The sequence below is a fragment of the Oryctolagus cuniculus genome, chromosome 19 (assembly GCF_051225735.1).
Source record: "Oryctolagus cuniculus isolate XC-2025 breed Fujian yellow rabbit chromosome 19, ASM5122573v1, whole genome shotgun sequence".
Classification (NCBI taxonomy): domain Eukaryota; kingdom Metazoa; phylum Chordata; class Mammalia; order Lagomorpha; family Leporidae; genus Oryctolagus; species Oryctolagus cuniculus.
In genome coordinates this window covers 4,540,232-4,556,113 of record NC_142885.1, presented here as the reverse complement: position 1 = coordinate 4,556,113, position 15,882 = coordinate 4,540,232, and the positions used below count along the sequence as shown (strand labels likewise).

The 15,882-nt window shown below is 59.4% G+C and overlaps 1 protein-coding gene and 1 long non-coding RNA gene across 3 annotated transcripts in view; both read left to right on the top strand.

Moving 5' to 3' along the window:
* The first annotated feature begins 621 nt into the window (after positions 1-621).
* Positions 622-15,882, top strand: part of GNA12 (G protein subunit alpha 12) — a 98,794-nt gene continuing 83,533 nt past the window's right edge. The window contains exon 1 of one of the 2 annotated variants that reach the window (XM_089320761.1): positions 622-1,141. In XM_089320761.1, coding sequence (XP_089176887.1) covers positions 839-1,141 — 303 coding nt within the window. In that variant the 5' untranslated portion in view covers positions 622-838. The remainder of the gene's footprint in view (positions 1,142-15,882) is intronic. The other variant, XM_051834734.3, reaches the window with a different exon arrangement.
* On the top strand, positions 13,821-14,857 carry LOC149120312 (uncharacterized). The gene is made up of 2 exons (XR_016225683.1): positions 13,821-14,442; positions 14,602-14,857. It is a non-coding gene; the product is annotated as an uncharacterized LOC149120312 (long non-coding RNA).

Sequence of the window (15,882 nt, the reverse complement as noted above, 5' to 3'; positions counted from 1 at the left end):
GAGCCTCTGGCGGCCCTGGCGGATGTCCAGCGTCCAGAGAAGCCTGCCCGGGAGTCCCAGGCAGCTCGCAGAAGGGCAGTGGACACAAGTTCAGGGCCCATCCGCCTCCAGCGTGGCTGCGAGGACGGTCCCGGGGCCGCGCTCTCCTGGAGCGGCCGCACCCCTGAGCATCTCCCAGCCTCGGGACAACGCCCCAGCACCCTCCGCGAGCTCCCGGCTCCGCCAGGCGGACCCGACCTGGGAACCCCGGGCGACCCTGTACACCTGGCACTTCTGGTCACGCCCCGTTCCGCGGAACCCCCAATCCCAAGCCCACCCACCATGATTGACGTGCCCTCAAAGCAATTATAACTGGCCTTGGCGGGCGGCAGCTCCGCCTCCCCGGCGGCCCCACCTCCCTTTCATTCTGAAAGAAAGAAGCTCGGGCCGCTTTGTCCAATGAGAAGTGCCCCCACCCTAAAGCTCCCGCCTCTTGCGGCGCCGACCCCGCCCCGGGGACGCAGGAACGCTCGCCTCCCGAGGCGGGACCAGCCAATCGGAAAGCGGCCTCCTTCGGATGGACGGCGGGCGGCCCAATCCGCAGGGCCTCGCGCGCGCCGCCCCGCCCCCGCCGCGCCCCTCCCCCGCCCCGCAGCCGGGCCCGAGCGGCGGCCGGGCGAGTGCGGGCCTCTGGAAGCGGCGGCGGCGACGGCGGCGGCGGCGGACGCGGCCTGAGGCGAGCGGCGGGCAGCCGCGCGGGCCGCGGGGCGTGGGGCGGCGCCCGGCCCGGCTCGCCCTCGCCGGCGGTGCGTCCATGGCCCCCGGGCGCCGGCGGGGCGCGGCCGCGGCCTGAGGGGCCATGTCCGGGGTGGTGCGGACCCTCAGCCGCTGCCTGCTGCCGGCCGAGGCCGGGGCCCGCGAGCGCAGGGCGGGCGGCGCGCGCGACGCGGAGCGCGAGGCCCGGCGGCGCAGCCGCGACATCGACGCGCTGCTGGCCCGCGAGCGGCGCGCCGTGCGGCGGCTGGTCAAGATCCTGCTGCTGGGCGCGGGCGAGAGCGGCAAGTCCACCTTCCTCAAGCAGATGCGCATCATCCACGGCCGCGAGTTCGACCAGAAGGCGCTGCTCGAGTTCCGCGACACCATCTTCGACAACATCCTCAAGGTGACGCGCGCGGGGCGGCCGGGCGGGCGCGGGGCCGCGCGCCCCCGCAGCACACCTGCGCCCAGGTGGGCGCGGGGCCGGCCCGCCTCCATTGTCCGCGCTCGGGCCGGGCGGGGACCCCGCGGGGACCTGTCAGCGCCCGCGGCGAGTCCCGCACGCCCGCGTGGCCGCGCGCGGGGCGAGGCCCCTCGGACTTAGGGCCTGGGTTTCCAAGCAGGCGCGCCCCGCACCCAGCCCGCGTCCGGTTCCCCCGGCGGCGGTTGCGTCATGGTTTTGTTTGTCGGAGTGCGGATGCGCACCAGCCTTCCCGTCCCGGGCCGCGGGGTCGCCGCGGGGACCCCCCACCCCCCAACCCGCCGCCTCTGAGCTACCCGCCCGAGAGCTGCGGGGACGGCCGGACACCCCGGCCCGCGCCCGGGCGCCCCCTCGGCCTCTCCCCCGCACCAGACCGGTGCGGGGCCGGCCAGCCCGGGAGCGGGAGTCCGTTTCGGAAGCCCGGCCTCCGCCTTTCCCGCGCGCTCGTAAACGGGGCTCACCCACGCGGCCTCCTGTCCGCCCGGGGCGCCTAAACCCCAGAGCCCTCCTCCCCAGCCCGCCCCGCCGCGCCGCACCTGCGGTTTCCCTCCGACACTTGTGGGTTTTTTTGGTAGTGGCCGTCGCCGTGGGCGCTTGAAGGCCGCTCTGAGACCCGGGCCCTGCGGGGAGAGGAGGGGTCGCAAGCTGCCTTCAGAGTGCTGTGCCTGCCCCCGGGCGCTGGTTTGCACAGTGCTCGGCGGCGTGGGAGTGCCCGGGCAGCCGTGAGGACAGGAGAGCCTTGGAAACCGGGGCAGCGCTCCAAGTTCAGGTCTGGCAGAGGGCTGTGCGGTGGCGAGCCCGCCGCCCGGCAGTGGGAGCTCCTGTGAACCCGCAGCGCTGAGGCTGGCCCGGGCTGGGAGGCCGCCGCAGCCCCATCGCGCCGGGGCTCCCTCTCCCCGGCCTGGCCCGGCCTGGCCTGGCCGACCTGCCCTCCCATGGTTCGGTTGTTTGAGAAGCGCCGGCTTGCTGCCCCCACCCCGCCAGGGGTCGTGTGTAACTGTGGTCCCTTCCTCTTTGGACTGGTCCATGCCGTGGCCTTACCACGGGGCACCGTGGAAGTCTTCCCCTGAGGCAGGCTGTCTGGGGTTTTCTGGGCTCTGCCCGTGTCCTGGACGGGCTGCACCCGCGTGTAGGCGTCCGTGTGTCTCGCAGTGCCCGGGCGTGCTGGCGGCAGCTGACCCCGGTGGCTGGGCCGGTCCGTGTCCACCAGCAGCACGGAGCAGGGCTGCCGCCCCTCTGCTGGGCGTGTGGGGGCCCCTCGCCACGGTGTGGCCCGCAGGCCCCGCGGGGTCTCCCTGAGCGTCTGGCGGCTCCACCCAGTGTTCCGTTAGGTTCCTCTTTATCTGAGGTCGGGAGGGTCTGCGTTCTAGGGCCCTCGTCAGTACTTGGTTTCCACGTATTTTCTCCCACTCCGTGGCTTGTCTTTTCATCCTTTAAACAGGGCTTTTCACAAAATTAAGGTTTTTTATTTCAAAGAGGTCTGTCTAACTTGCCTGTTTCTGCTCTTTTGAATCACGCTTTAGATCTCTTTTTTTTTTTTAAAGATTTTATTTATTTATTTGAGACGTAGAGTTACAGACAGTGAGAAGTAAAGACAGAGAGAAAGGTCCTCCTTCCGTTGGTTCACTCCCCAAATGGCCACTACGGGCAGCGCACTGCGCCTATCCGAAGCCAGGAGCCAGGTGCTTCTCCTGGTCTCCCATGGGGTGCAGGGCCCAAGCACTTGGGCCATCCTCCACTGCCCTCCCGGGCCACAGCAGAGAGCTGGCCTGGAAGAGGGGCAGCCGGGACTAGAACCGGTGCCCATATGGGATACCGGCGCCGCAGGCGGAGGATTAACCTATTGCACCACAGCGCTGGGCCCATGCTTTAGGTCTTGAGTCTTAGAGCTTTTTGCTTAGGCTCAGGTGTCTAAGATAGACTATTTTTTTTTTCTTAAAGAGTTACCTTGGATTTCACATGATCTGTTTTGGGCTAGTCCTTTTTCAGTTTGAGCGAAAGGGTGTGAGAGTGCTGCCCTCTGTAGTCCTCTCCAGATGTCCCAGCGACTGGGGCTGGACGCAGGCTGGAGCTGCTTGGAGTAGGTTCTTGTGTGCTGGGTGTGTTGGCTGGGAGTCCCGTAATCTTGTGTAACATGGGAGGGCTAGGTGGTTTCTCGTGCAGTTTGATTTCGCGGGGCCGACATCGCATAGGAGCGCCAGTCCAAGTCCTGGCTGCTCCACTTCCAATCCAGCTCCCTGGCCATGCACCTGGGGAGGCAGCAGCACAGGGCCCAAGCACGTGGGGGACACCTGTGGATTTCCTGGCTCCTGACTGTGGTGGCCGTGTGGGGAGTTGAAACAGTGGATGAAAGATGGAGCTCTGTCTCTCCTCTCTCTCTAGCTCTGCCTTTCAAGTCAGCAAATAGAAGTCTTTAAAAACCCCAGTTGTCCAGAACCGTTTGTTGGAAAGGCCACACTTCTTGCATGGAGCGGCTTTGAGCCTTTGGCGTCCGTGTAGGCCGGCTCTGGGCTCCCGGCTGTCTGTCCGTCCTGCAGCGTCGCGCTGTCTCGGTCGCTATGGCTTCCATATCAGAGTGACTTCGTCTGCTTTGGTTTCAAGCCTGTTTCAGCTGTTCTAGGCTTGCGCTTTCTTTATTTGCTTGAACACGTTGGGCTGAGCGTTGTTGGGGGCTCGGGTCACGGTGGGGAGCCTGGCGTCTTCGCTGTACTGGCCGCGCTGTCCGGGAGCGCACCAGGCCGGCGTTCATCGGGGTCGTTGTTTCTTTCACCGGCACGGCGCGCCTCTCAGCACAGACCTTGTGCATGCCCGGGTCAGTTTATACCCAGGTAGTTCATGCTGTGTGAGGCGGCTGTAGTTTGAGTGTTCACGTGGCTCTTAGCGCCTGACGCCGCGACTGCTGCTTGTGTCCGGTACCGAGGCTCGGCTTCTCCCAGCAGCCCTGGGGGTTCTCGGGCTTCTCTGCGTCGGCGGTCGAGTTACGTGCATGGGGGGACGGTGTCATTCCTCTCGCCTCGTTGCCTGGGCTGAAATTCCAGCGCTGCGTCGGGTGAGAGCGGGGAGAAGTCATGCCGTCTATGACTCCTCGCACTGGCGCTCTGTGTCGTCTTTTTGTCGGTCTTCCTAGTTTATCAGTGTTCTTGATTATTTCTTTGTAACCAGAAAGAACTGACTTTTTTTTTTTTTTTTAAGATTTATTTATTTGAAAGGCAGAGTTACAGAGAGAATGTTCCATCCACTGGTTCACGCCCCAAATGGCCGTAATGACTGAAGCCCGGGGCTTCTTCCAGGGTGCAGGGGCCCGAGGACGTGAGCCATCCTCCTCTGCTTTCCCAGGCCTTAGCAGGGAGCTGGATCAGAAGTAGAGCAGCTGGGACTTGAACCGGCGCCCATATGGGAAACAGGCACTGAAAGCCACGGCTTAGCCCGCTACACCCCAGTGCCGGCCCCAAGAACAAATTTTGTATCCCATTCATTTTATTGAGGGTTTTCCTGTTTTAGGTTTCATTTATTTGTGCTCTCTATTGTTTTTTTTTTGTTTGTTTGCTGTGGACTCATTTCATGCACTTCTTGGGGAGAGACGTGCATTATTTATGGAGGCCTTTCCCCTTTGCTAGCACAAACATTTCAAGTGCTGTGAATTTCCGTCTCGGCATGGTTTTAGCTGTGTCCACGTATTTCCGTGTTTAGTTTGATTTCCATCAGTTCATGTCTGTGTTGCTTTGTTCTGAGATGGCTCTTGGAGCCGCGGGCTCCAGAGGAGAGCTGTGGCTTCCTGTGTTCAGAGATTGTCCTGCCGCCTCTCTGTTGCTGATTTCTAGTGTGACTCCAGGGTCAGAGCGTGTGGAGGTGTCCATCAGGGTGGGCCGACGTCATCTGTCCACGTGGTATCAGGGTCAGAGTGTGTGGAGGTGTCCGTTGTGGGTGGGCCCACGTCATCTGTCTACGCAGCATCAGGGTCAGAGTGTGTGGAGGTGTCCGTCGGGGGTGGGCCCACGTCGTCTGCCGTCCACGTGGTATCAGGGTCAGAGCGTGTGGAGGTGTCCGTCAGGAGTGGGCCCATGTCGTCTGCCATCCACACAGCATCAGGGTCAGAGGGCATGTGGAGGTGTCCATCGGGGGTGGGCCCACGTCATCAGCCGTCCACACGGCATCAGGCTCAGACAGTGTGGAGGTGTCCTTCGGGAGTGGGCCCACGTCATCTGCTGTCCACACAGCATCAGAGTCAGAGGGTGTGGAGGTTATCGTCGGGGTGGGGCCCACGTCTTCTGCCGTCCACACAGCATCAGGGTCAGAGTGTGTGGAGGTGTCCATCGGGGTGGGGCCCACGTCATCTGCTGTCCACACAGCATCAGGGTCAGAGGGTGTGGAGGTGTCTGTTGGGGTGGGCCCACGTCATCTGCTGTCCATGTGGTATCAGGCTCAGACAGTGTGGAGGTATCCATCAAGGGTGGGCCCACGTTGTCTGCCGTCCACACAGCATCAGAGTCAGAGTGTGTGGTGGAGGTGTCCACGCAGCATCAGGGTCAGAGGGCGTGTGGAGGTTATCATTGAGGGTGGGCCCTCGTCGTCTGCCGTCCACGCGGCATCAGGGTCAGAGAGTGTGGAGGTGTCTGTCGGGGTGGGCCCACGTTGTCTGCCGTCCACACAGCATCAGGGTCAGAGCGTGTGGTGGAGGTGTCCACGCGGCATCAGGGTCAGAGGGTGGAAGTTATCGTCAGGGGTGGGCCCTCGTCGTCTGCCGTCCACGCGGCATCAGGGTCAGAGGGCGTGTGGAGGTTATCATTGGGGGTGGGCCCACGTTGTCTGCCGTCCACGAGGCATCAGGGTCAGAGCGTGTGGTGGAGGTGTCCACGCGGCATCAGGGTCAGAGCGTGTGGAGGTTATTGTCGGGGGTGGGCCCACGTCGTCTGCCGTCCACGCGGCATCAGGGTCAGAGCGTGTGGAGGTTATCGTCGGGGTGGGCCCTCGTCGTCTGCCGTCCACGTGGTATCAGGGTCAGAGCGTGTGGTGGAGGTGTCCACGTAGCATCAGGGTCAGAGGGCGTGTGGAGGTGTCCATCGGGGGTGGGTCCACATCATCTGCTGTCCACGCGGCATCAGGGTCAGAGCGTGTGGAGGTGTCCATCAGGGTGGGCCCACGTCGTCTGCCGTCCACGCGGCATCAGGGTCAGAGGGCGTGTGGTGGAGGTGTCCACGCGGCATCAGGGTCAGAGGGCGTGTGGAGGTGTCCATCGGGGGTGGGCCCACATCATCAGCCGTCCACGCGGCATCAGGCTCAGACAGTGTGGAGGTGTCTTTCGGGAGTGGGCCCACATCATCAGCCGTCCACACGGCATCAGGGTGAGAGGGCGTGTGGAGGTGTCCATCGGGGTGGGACCCACGTCGTCTGCCGTCCACACAGCATCAGGGTCAGAGGGCGTGTGGAGGTTATCGTCAGGGGTGGGGCCCACGTCGTCTGCCGTCCACACAGCATCAGGGTCAGAGCATGTGGAGGTTATCGTCAGGGGTGGGGCCCACGTCGTCTGCCGTCCACACGGCATCAGGGTCAGAGCGTGTGGAGGTGTCCATCGGGGTGGGGCCCACGTCGTCTGCCGTCCACACGGCATCAGGGTCAGAGCGTGTGGAGGTGTCTGTCGGGGTGGGCCCACGTCGTCTGCCGTCCACGCAGCATCAGGGTCAGAGAGTGTGGAGGTGTCTGTCGGGGTGGGCCCACGTCGTCTGCCGTCCACGCGGCATCAGGGTCAGAGCGTGTGGAGGTGTCCATCGGGGTGGGCCCACGTCGTCTGCCGTCCACGCAGCATCAGGGTCAGAGCGTGTGGAGGTGTCTGTCGGGGTGGGCCCACGTCGTCTGCCGTCCACGCAGCATCAGGGTCAGAGAGTATGGAGGTTATCGTCGGGGTGGGCCCACGTCGTCTGCCGTCCACGCAGCATCAGGGTCAGAGCGTGTGGAGGTGTCCATTGGGGTGGGCCCACGTCGTCTGCCGTCCACGCAGCATCAGGGTCAGAGCGTGTGGAGGTGTCCATCGGGGTGGGCCCACGTCGTCTGCCGTCCACGCAGAGTCTACTAAATGATCCGTGTGTTCCTTGAAATTTTTGAGGACCTCGCCTGTGTATGACCTCAGCTTTTTTACACTTCTAAATTTAGAAAAATTATTTTGTTAATCTTGAAAAAGAAGCTTAAAAAATATTTATTTGAAAGGTAGAACTAGAGAGAGAGAGAGACCAGCCTTTCATTGACTGGTTCATTCCACAGATGACTGCAGTGGGCTGGGCCCACGCTCCATCCAGGTCTCCCATGTGGGTGGCAGGGGCCCAAGTACCTGGACCATCCGCTGGCTCCCCGGTGCATCAGCCGGGAGCTGGGTGGGAAGTGGGGCAGCCAGGACTCAAGGCGGCAGTGGCCCCTCTGATGTTTTTTGAGGGTTGTCGAATGGCTCGGTGTGTGGTCTCGTGACGGGGAATGCTTGCCGATGTGCCTTAGCTGGCTTCGGTGTCCTTGCTGACTTTGAGTTTAGTGGACCCAACAGGTGCTGAGAGTGAGGTCTGCAAGGGCGGCTGTCTCTGTGGATTTGTGCGTCTCTCCTTGAGCTGTCGGGTTTCACTTTGTGTATTCTGGGGTTCCAGCGTGTGGTGGGTGCATCAACTTTTGGGATACTGATGTCTTCCTGGGAGATTGACCCTTGTCTCCTGTCGTTTTCTATCCTTGAAGTCTACTGTGGCAGATATTTTAATGTAGCCACCCTTGTTTTTGTTACAACTTCCATGGTACATGCTTGTCCATCCTTTTACTTTTAACCTACCTATGTTTTAAAGTGAGTTTCATATAGACAAGCTTAATTTTTCCTCCCCTCTGTCAATCTCAATTAACTTGTAGATTTAGATCATTATATTTAAGGGAAGGTCTTTGTTAATATACTCAGGAATAATTTACTCTTCTCTGTTTTGTTTTTGTTTCTTAGTGCTTTCCTGTGAGTTAAACATTGTGGGGTTGCATCGTGCCTGGTCTTTACTTTGTCTGGTTATAATATACTCTGTCATTTTCTTGTTAGTTGTAGGTTTGTTGCAAACGTGTATGACCTATCCAAGTCTGTTGTCATTGGTGTTTTATGAAACTTTATTTCTGTTCAGGTTTCTTTGCCTTCCCAACTTCCCGAATACAGATGTCTTGTTGTTTCGTGTTAGACTTGGGGCGCCACATTGGTTTTGTGTCAGTCATTACGAGTGACTAAAGGGGCTGGCGCCATGGTGTAGCGGGCGTAGCCTCTGCCCTCCATGCTGGAGTCCCACACGGGCACCGGTCGAGTCCCGGCTGCCCCGCTTCCTGTCCAGCTCCCTGCTAATGAGCCTGGGAGAGCAGCCGCAGGCGGCCCAAGCGCGTAGCCTGCTGAAGTCGTGAGAGACTTGCAAGAAGCTCCAGCCCCAGCGGTGTGGCCATCTGGGGAGTGACCCAGCACATGGACCATCTCTCTCTCCCTCTGTAGCTCTGCCTTTCAAATAAATAAATAAATATTTTTAAAAGACAAACTCCTAAGGGGCTGGTGTTGTAGTGCAGCGGATAAAGCCGCACCTGCGGCACTGGCATCCCGTGTGGGTGTCGGTTTGCACCCCGGCTGCTAAGCTTCCTGTCCAGCTCCCTGCTCCTGCTTCTGGCCTGGGAAAAGCAGCAGATGGCCCCAGTGTTTGGGAGCCCTGCCACCCGTGCGGGAGCCCAGGTGAAGCTCCTGTTTCAGCCGGCTGGGGAGTGATCCAGCAGATGGAAGACTCTGTCTCTCTCTGTCTCTCTCTCTCTCTCTCTCTCTGTCTCTCTCCCTAACATCTCTGACTTTCAGATAAACAAATTCTTAAAGAAACTGGTAGGAAGGATGTGTACCCAGCCCTCTACCTGTGCTGCTGGTCTGTCTGTCCTGCAGTTCTGAGCCTTTTTCTCTCCCGTCCTTTCTGTGCAGAGCCTCCGTTTGCCGGCAGCTTGTTTACTTGGAACAGCTCTTAGCTCGCTTTCATCTCGCTGCAGAGTTCACAGCCAACTCTGAGTCCTGGAGACACGGCCACATTGTTCTGACCCTTGGACTCAGTGAGCAGGCCGCTGTCGTTTGAGTGGCGTCCCTGCCTAAGTTCACACATTGTTTCTGTCTGCTTTTGAGATTTTTCCCGTGGCTCCAGTTTCCAGAAGTTTAACTGTGAGTGTCTTACTTGGGGTTTGCCCCGCTTACTGAGTCTGTGCATTGAGTGATTTTTGTCTAATCTTGGACGTTTTCAGATGCTTCCTCAGCCCCCTCTTTCTTGCCTCTTTCTGTCGGAGCTGTGGGTTCTTCGTGGTTGATCTGTGGGTCCCTGAGACTGCTGCTTTGTTGAGACGAGTATAGCATCTGCTCCCCTCCGAGCCTGCCGCCTGTAGGCTGATGGGCCCGGACAGCACTGTATCCTGTCGTCTCCTTCTGGGTTGCTGGTCCTGAGTGCCTCAGTTTCCCCCTGGACCCTGTTGACGCTGCCTGGGTGGGGAGTGGAAGCACCTCTCCTTCCAGGCAGAGGATGGGAGGTGAGGTCCCTTCTCGGCTGTGCCCTGGCTGTGGGCCACCTGGGCCCCTCGACTGGGCTGACACCGCCCAGGGTGGGGGTGGTGATTCTGTGGGTGTTTGGTTGGCCCAGAGGGGCTTACAGTAACACCACCTTCCCCAGGCCTGCCGCCAGGGCACAGGCTCTGCCTGGACAGCTTTTCCTCTGTGCCGTCCAGCTGCTGCGGCCGTCCTCACAGGCAGGATGCAGGACAGCGGAGCTCACTGCCACGTCGGCCCCCAGGTCCTGCCCCCCCCTCCACCCACATGGGGCGGCCCTGGAGGCACGGGGAACCCAAGTCACCATCGCCCTGGTCTTTCCTGCTTTGTTTACTTTGAGAGGCAGAGAGAGAGGGCCTGGAGCATAAGGAAAGAGCAGGAATGCACTCCCACCCCCGGGTCACTCCCCAGTGCCCACACCGCGGGGCTGGCCGCGCAGTCCAGGCCTCCCATGTGGGGGCAGGGACCACGGCTGGAGCAGGGGCTGTGGGAGTGTGTACCCTGCCCGTCGGGTCCCGTGCTGGCTCCTCTTGATCAGTCGGGGCTGAGCTGACTGGAGGCTGCTGGTTGTGGGCTTGCTGTTCATGCTCCAGCGAGAGTGTGTTTACACTGTTAAGGATAATGCTCCCTCGCTTCCTAAGTGGGCTGTCCTTAAAGCTCACGTGTTCAGTGTTTGGAGAACGAGTAATAGTGCCACAGTGAGTGCTTCCGCCTGGCTTTGTCTCACACTGGCTCCGCTGCCCGATCTGTGTGTGGCACGTGTGCTGGCTTAGAGCATTTCAGGGAGAGAATTCGGATTCAGCCAGAAGTGAACGCAGTGCCGTCTGGCTGAAGGCTCTTTGTGGCGTGGACTGGACGTCACGCTACCACCCACATAATTGCACTGGTGGCTCACTGAGCACTCCAAGATAGAAGACAGGTCTTCTGTGTTTACAAGCTGCTGCTCTACAAACTTTTTGAAGGAATAGAATATTGGATGGGTTGTCTGTGATTGAAACAAAAGAATTAAATTCAACAGAATATCCAGAGCGTGGTGGTGCTGGGTGTCATCGGGGGAGGGGTGAGTAACGAGGGCAGCCCAGACCCAGCCCTCCTGGCAGCCTGTCCAGCGAGAGACAGTGCACGGGGAATTTAATGTCCAGTGTGAGTGCGCATGCTCATGCCGTTGCTGAGGCAGCGAGGAGGCCAGTGGGAGGACGGGAGGACTGGCTTTGGCTGCGCTATCAAGAGCCTGGGCACGGAAGTATGATGTCAGCTGGCCTTTCAAGACTGGGATGCAGCAGGTGGAAGCGAACCAGGACCCTCGCAGGCTGCACGCTTCCCTACCAGCTGAGACAGCACGTCTTTTTTAAGATTTATTTTATTTATTTGAAAGAAAATAGTTACAGAGAGGGGTAGAGACAGAGAGTCTCTCCCATCTGCTGGTTCACTCCCCAGATGGCTGTACCAGCTGGAGCTGTGCTGATCTGAAGCCTGTAGCTAGGAGCTTCTGAGTCTCCCACGAGGGTGCAGGGGCCCAAGGCCCCTTAGCTGGGAGCTGGATCAGAAGTGAAGCAGGGCCCGGCACTATGGTGTAGCAGGTAGCTGCCGCTTGCATATGGACACCAGTTCGAGTCCCAGCTGCTCCACTTCGATCCAGCTCTCTGCTGTGACCTGGGAAAGCAGTAGAAGATGGCCCAAGTGCTGGGGCCTCTGCACCCATGTGGGAGACCCAGAGGAAGCTCCTGGCTCCTGGCTTTGGATCAGCACGTAGCTCCTCCAGCTATTGCGGTCAACTGGGAAATGAACCAGCTGATGGAAGACCTCTCTCCCTCCCTCCCTCTCGCACTTGCTCACTCTCTGCCTCTCCTTCTCTCTCTGTGTAACTCTGATTTATAAATAAATAATAAGTCTTTATAAAAAAAGGTGAAGCGGCTGGGCCTCCATGTGCCGCAGCAGGTACAGTTGGTATGAGCAGACCCAGTGTAGGAGCTCCATGGAGTTTTGCAGTCCACAGGAGCGGTCATGAGGCAGTGGCTTGCTGAAGACCGAGGGCTCGGCACTGCAGCCTAGCGCCGGGCCCGTCCCCTGCAGATTGACCTGTGCGCTCACAGACACCCCAGATCCCAAGAGGGGCCTACAGGTGGCCAGTGGACGGTGAGCTAAGAGCTGGTGTGGTAGGCAGATTGTGTTACATTTCTAGACATCTGCCTCTCCTTGTGTGTTTTGTTTGGTTAAACGCCTTTCCGGCTGAGGTGTGCCTGACTTCCCAGAAGTCTCCCCCGGTGTTGTCTGCTGTCAAGCACTGTAGCCTCTTGGTCCTGGGTCCCTGGGCTGGGAGCGGAAGCTGCTCCTGAGCCCGGGGCACAGCTGGGCACGCATCGCCCCGCTGGCAGCCTGCATTGAAGTGAACACTGCACACATGGTTGGCACGAAACACCTTTCCATCCATTGAAGGGAGAGAGGCCCCAGCCGCTGCTGGGGGTTTAGCTCATAGAGGCGAGCCACCTTGCCCGGCAGCTTCCGTGTCGCCTGTGCAGTGTTTCGAGCACATCGTCTGGGGGGCAGGCTGACCCTCAGTCATCGGTCATGCGAGATGCGGAATAGGGTGTGCTCATGCCACAGAGTTCTGTCGCTAGCTGGCAATTACTTTCCGTCATTACCTAGCTGGGAGTGGGTGCACAGATCGTATCGGTTTTAAATGGCACTGAAGGTTTAAACTTCGGGTTTATCTGCAGGTGTAATTACGGTGCAGTCTTCAGACCAGAGAAGCTGCTACTGTGTAGTGGACCTGGCACCTCCCACCTGGAGGGCAGTGGAGCTGGAGCTGTCCCAGTTTGTGTGTGTTCAGACAAGAGAGACAAAGAATCTTCTCTGTCCCTTCTGTCAGTGGGCTGGCCAGACAGCTGCTCAAGTCCACCGCCCTTTCAGGACAAGCAGAGTGTGAATAATAGTTGCCAAGCATGGGCTGGATCAGTGTTTCTGTGCTGTCCTTGTGAAGTTGAGAAATGTGCCCATCTGTGTTAGCATCAGTGCCCATTGGTTTATGGAATGGGGAACCATTCACATGCTACCTCACTGTTGGGGAAGCAGACACTTCTACTATGGCTCCCCGTGGAGGAGCAGCGTCTGTCGGACAGCAAGGCGCCGGTGTTACTCTTGGACACGGGTAGAAAGTAGCGGAAAGCAGGTGCGGGAAGAATGCATACCGGACCCCTGCTTGCTTGCCTTTAGATTTATTTATGGTGCTGGGTCGAGCCACCGCCTGCAGCACAGGTACCCCATGGGGTGGCTGCTGCACTTCCAAGTCAGCTCCCTGCTAGCGCACTTGGGAAAGCAGTAGGAGATGGACCGAGTGTTTGGGGCCTCTGCCCACGTGGGAGACCCCCACAAAGCCCCTGGCTCCTGGCTTCAGCTTGGCCCAGCCCTGGCCTTTGTAGCCATTTGGGGAGTGAACTAGTGAATGGAAGAGCTCCCTCACACTCTTTCTGCCTCTCCCTCTCTCTCTAACTCTGCCTTTCAAATAAATTTAAAAAAAATTTTTTTTTTCACTTCCCAAATGGCCGCAACAATTAGGGCTGGGCCAGGCTGGAGCTAGGAGCCAGGAGCTTTGTCTGGGTCTCCCGTGTGGGTGCAGGAGCTCAGACACCAGGGCCTCCCTGTGCTGCTTTCTGCCTGCAGTATCAGGGAGCTGCATGGGAGTGGAGCAGCCAGGACTCCGAATTGCTGCCCACGTGGGATGTCTGCGCTGCAGGGGAGCTCAGCCTGCTGGCCACAGCCCCGGCCCCAGTCCCTGCTTTCTTCAAGAAGCAGAGGCCCAGTAGATAGCAGGTTTGAGATCTGTTTAGCCATCTAGTGTGAAAATGACGGCACCTGCTTTGTCACAGGGCCCTAACGTCCGTGGAGACTTCCTGGGCATTGGAAACACCTGCTTAAACTGAGCAGCAGCCGCGCCCCAGGGGACCGCGCAGAGGCAGAAATGTGGTTGACACTGTCATCACTTTGGACGGGTGTTCCCGTGACGGTGTGTGCTGGGGGCTCCCTGAGCCTAGCGTCTGTTGGGGGGGGGGGGGGTCAGCTGATGGTTCCTGCTGGGGCCTGCGTGAGAGCAGGCTGGATGCTGGGTGTTCAGAGCCAGGTACTCTGTGCTGGGCCGTGTGCAGAGTGTGTGTTGAGCACACGGTGTGGGTCCCGTGGAGCTTGCCCTCTGGGTGTCCTCCCTGAGGACAGGACACGTGGGGCAGGCAGGGCAGGAGATGGACCACGCCTGGGTAAGGCCTAAGGGGCGCTGGGAGCCCTCGCCTAGTACAAGGAGGCCCCTGAGGCCATTGGATGGGTGATGAGCAGCACCCAGGCTGGACCACAGCGTCCTGGAGTCTAATGAACAGCACCGTGCTCAGCCCTGGGCTGGGCAGACACTGGGTGACCCGGATTGCATTAGTTCTCAGGGTGAAATTCTGTTCCGCTGTGGCTGAGATCCAGTGTTCCAAGCACGAGACTTGACCTTAGCCAGGGAGGGAAGGGAGTGAGTGTTTACCAAGGCTCGCTGTGCTTCTGAAGAACAGCTGCACGCGGCTCGGCAGGCTTTGAGCCTGCATCTCCCACTCAGCTTCACGTCCTGGCGCACGTGAGATGCCCGTGGCCGCTTCGGTGTTTGCTGGAGGAAGTGGAGCCCCATGGTTTCAGTGTTAGGGTAAGGAAGGACGTGTTTCCCTGGTGTTCTGGTAACTTGGCTAGCAAGGCGAAGAGTGTGGGCTGGGGCCGGTGCTGTGGCACAGCGGGTAAAGCCACCACCTACGGTGCCGGCATCCCATATGGGCGCCGGTTCAAGTCCCGGCTGCTCCTCTTCCAGTCCAGCTCTCTGCTGTGGCCTGGGAAAGCAGTGGAAGATGGCCCACATCCTTGGACCTCTGCACCCGCGTGGGAGACCCGGATGAAGCTCCTGGCTTCGGATCGGCACAGCTCCAGCCGTTGTGGCCATCTGGGGAGTGAACCAGCGGATTAGTCTCTCTCTCTCTCTCTCTCTCTCCTCTCTCTCTCTCTGCCTTTGCCTCTCTATAACTCTGCCTTTCGAATAAATACATAAATCTTAAAAAAAAAAAAAAAAAGTGTGGGCTGCTGTGGAGCTGGAGGCGGAACTCCTGGGAGGTGAGCTGGTCGGAACTGAGAGGCAGAGACCTGGTCATTTGCCTTCTTATCGGTGCATATTTGGTGAGACTATAAAGTAATGAGATTGTTTTTAGACAAACATACCAGGACTGACAACATACTAGTTAGAGCAGACGTCTCATTAAAGCAATCCTCCTGGGATGCCAAGTGACATGTGTGCGCATGCGTGCACCTGTGGGGCCAGCCGGGACACAGCCCGTTGTGCCAGGAGCTCTTGTTCTGAGCACTGTCGCTGTTACCCACTGGATCCTGAGGTCTCCTCTCAGGACGGGGTGGGGCTTTCCTCTGGTGGAAGGGTCTTCACGTCCTCTCTCACCCTCTGCTTAGGGAGGCAGGAGCGAGTTGTGGGGCAGGTGAGTTCCGGAGAGAGAACCCGACAGGCCGAGCTCGGCACCCGGGGTCTGCTCCGGAAGCTGCCCTGCCCGAGGGCACGAGCATGTGTTCTCATTTCTCCTAAGGGTCGGCCCACCTCACCGGTGCTGGTGCACAGGCGCCCACGGACAGGTCGGCTCACTCACAAACCTAAAACCAAACTCCTAGAAAGAAAGCCAAGGTCGTGATCCCCGGCCAGCTGACTCGTGTTTTGATTCCCAAACTGATTCTAGATTTGGAAACAAGGAAAACGGAGACATTTAAGAGAAGAGCACTGTGGCCAAGGGCAAAGAGAACATTCTAGGGCCTGGTGGTGCGTCCGCTAACCACAGGCTGAGTCAGCACAATCCTGAACATTCTCACTGGTACCCTGCAGAGAGCAGCAGGGCCAGGAGCTGGAACAGAAGCCAGGGCAGGTTAGGCTAGAAGCCTGAACAGCAGAGGACCTTGGAAGAAAGTGTGCGGCCCACGGACACCGCTCCGGGGTGAATCTGTGGGGGCCTGCAGGAGAGAATCCCTCGGCCCACGGCCAGCGTTCAGCGGCCTTCACCTCTGTTCTCAAATGTGGGTTGAAGGCAGCATCCATTGGTCA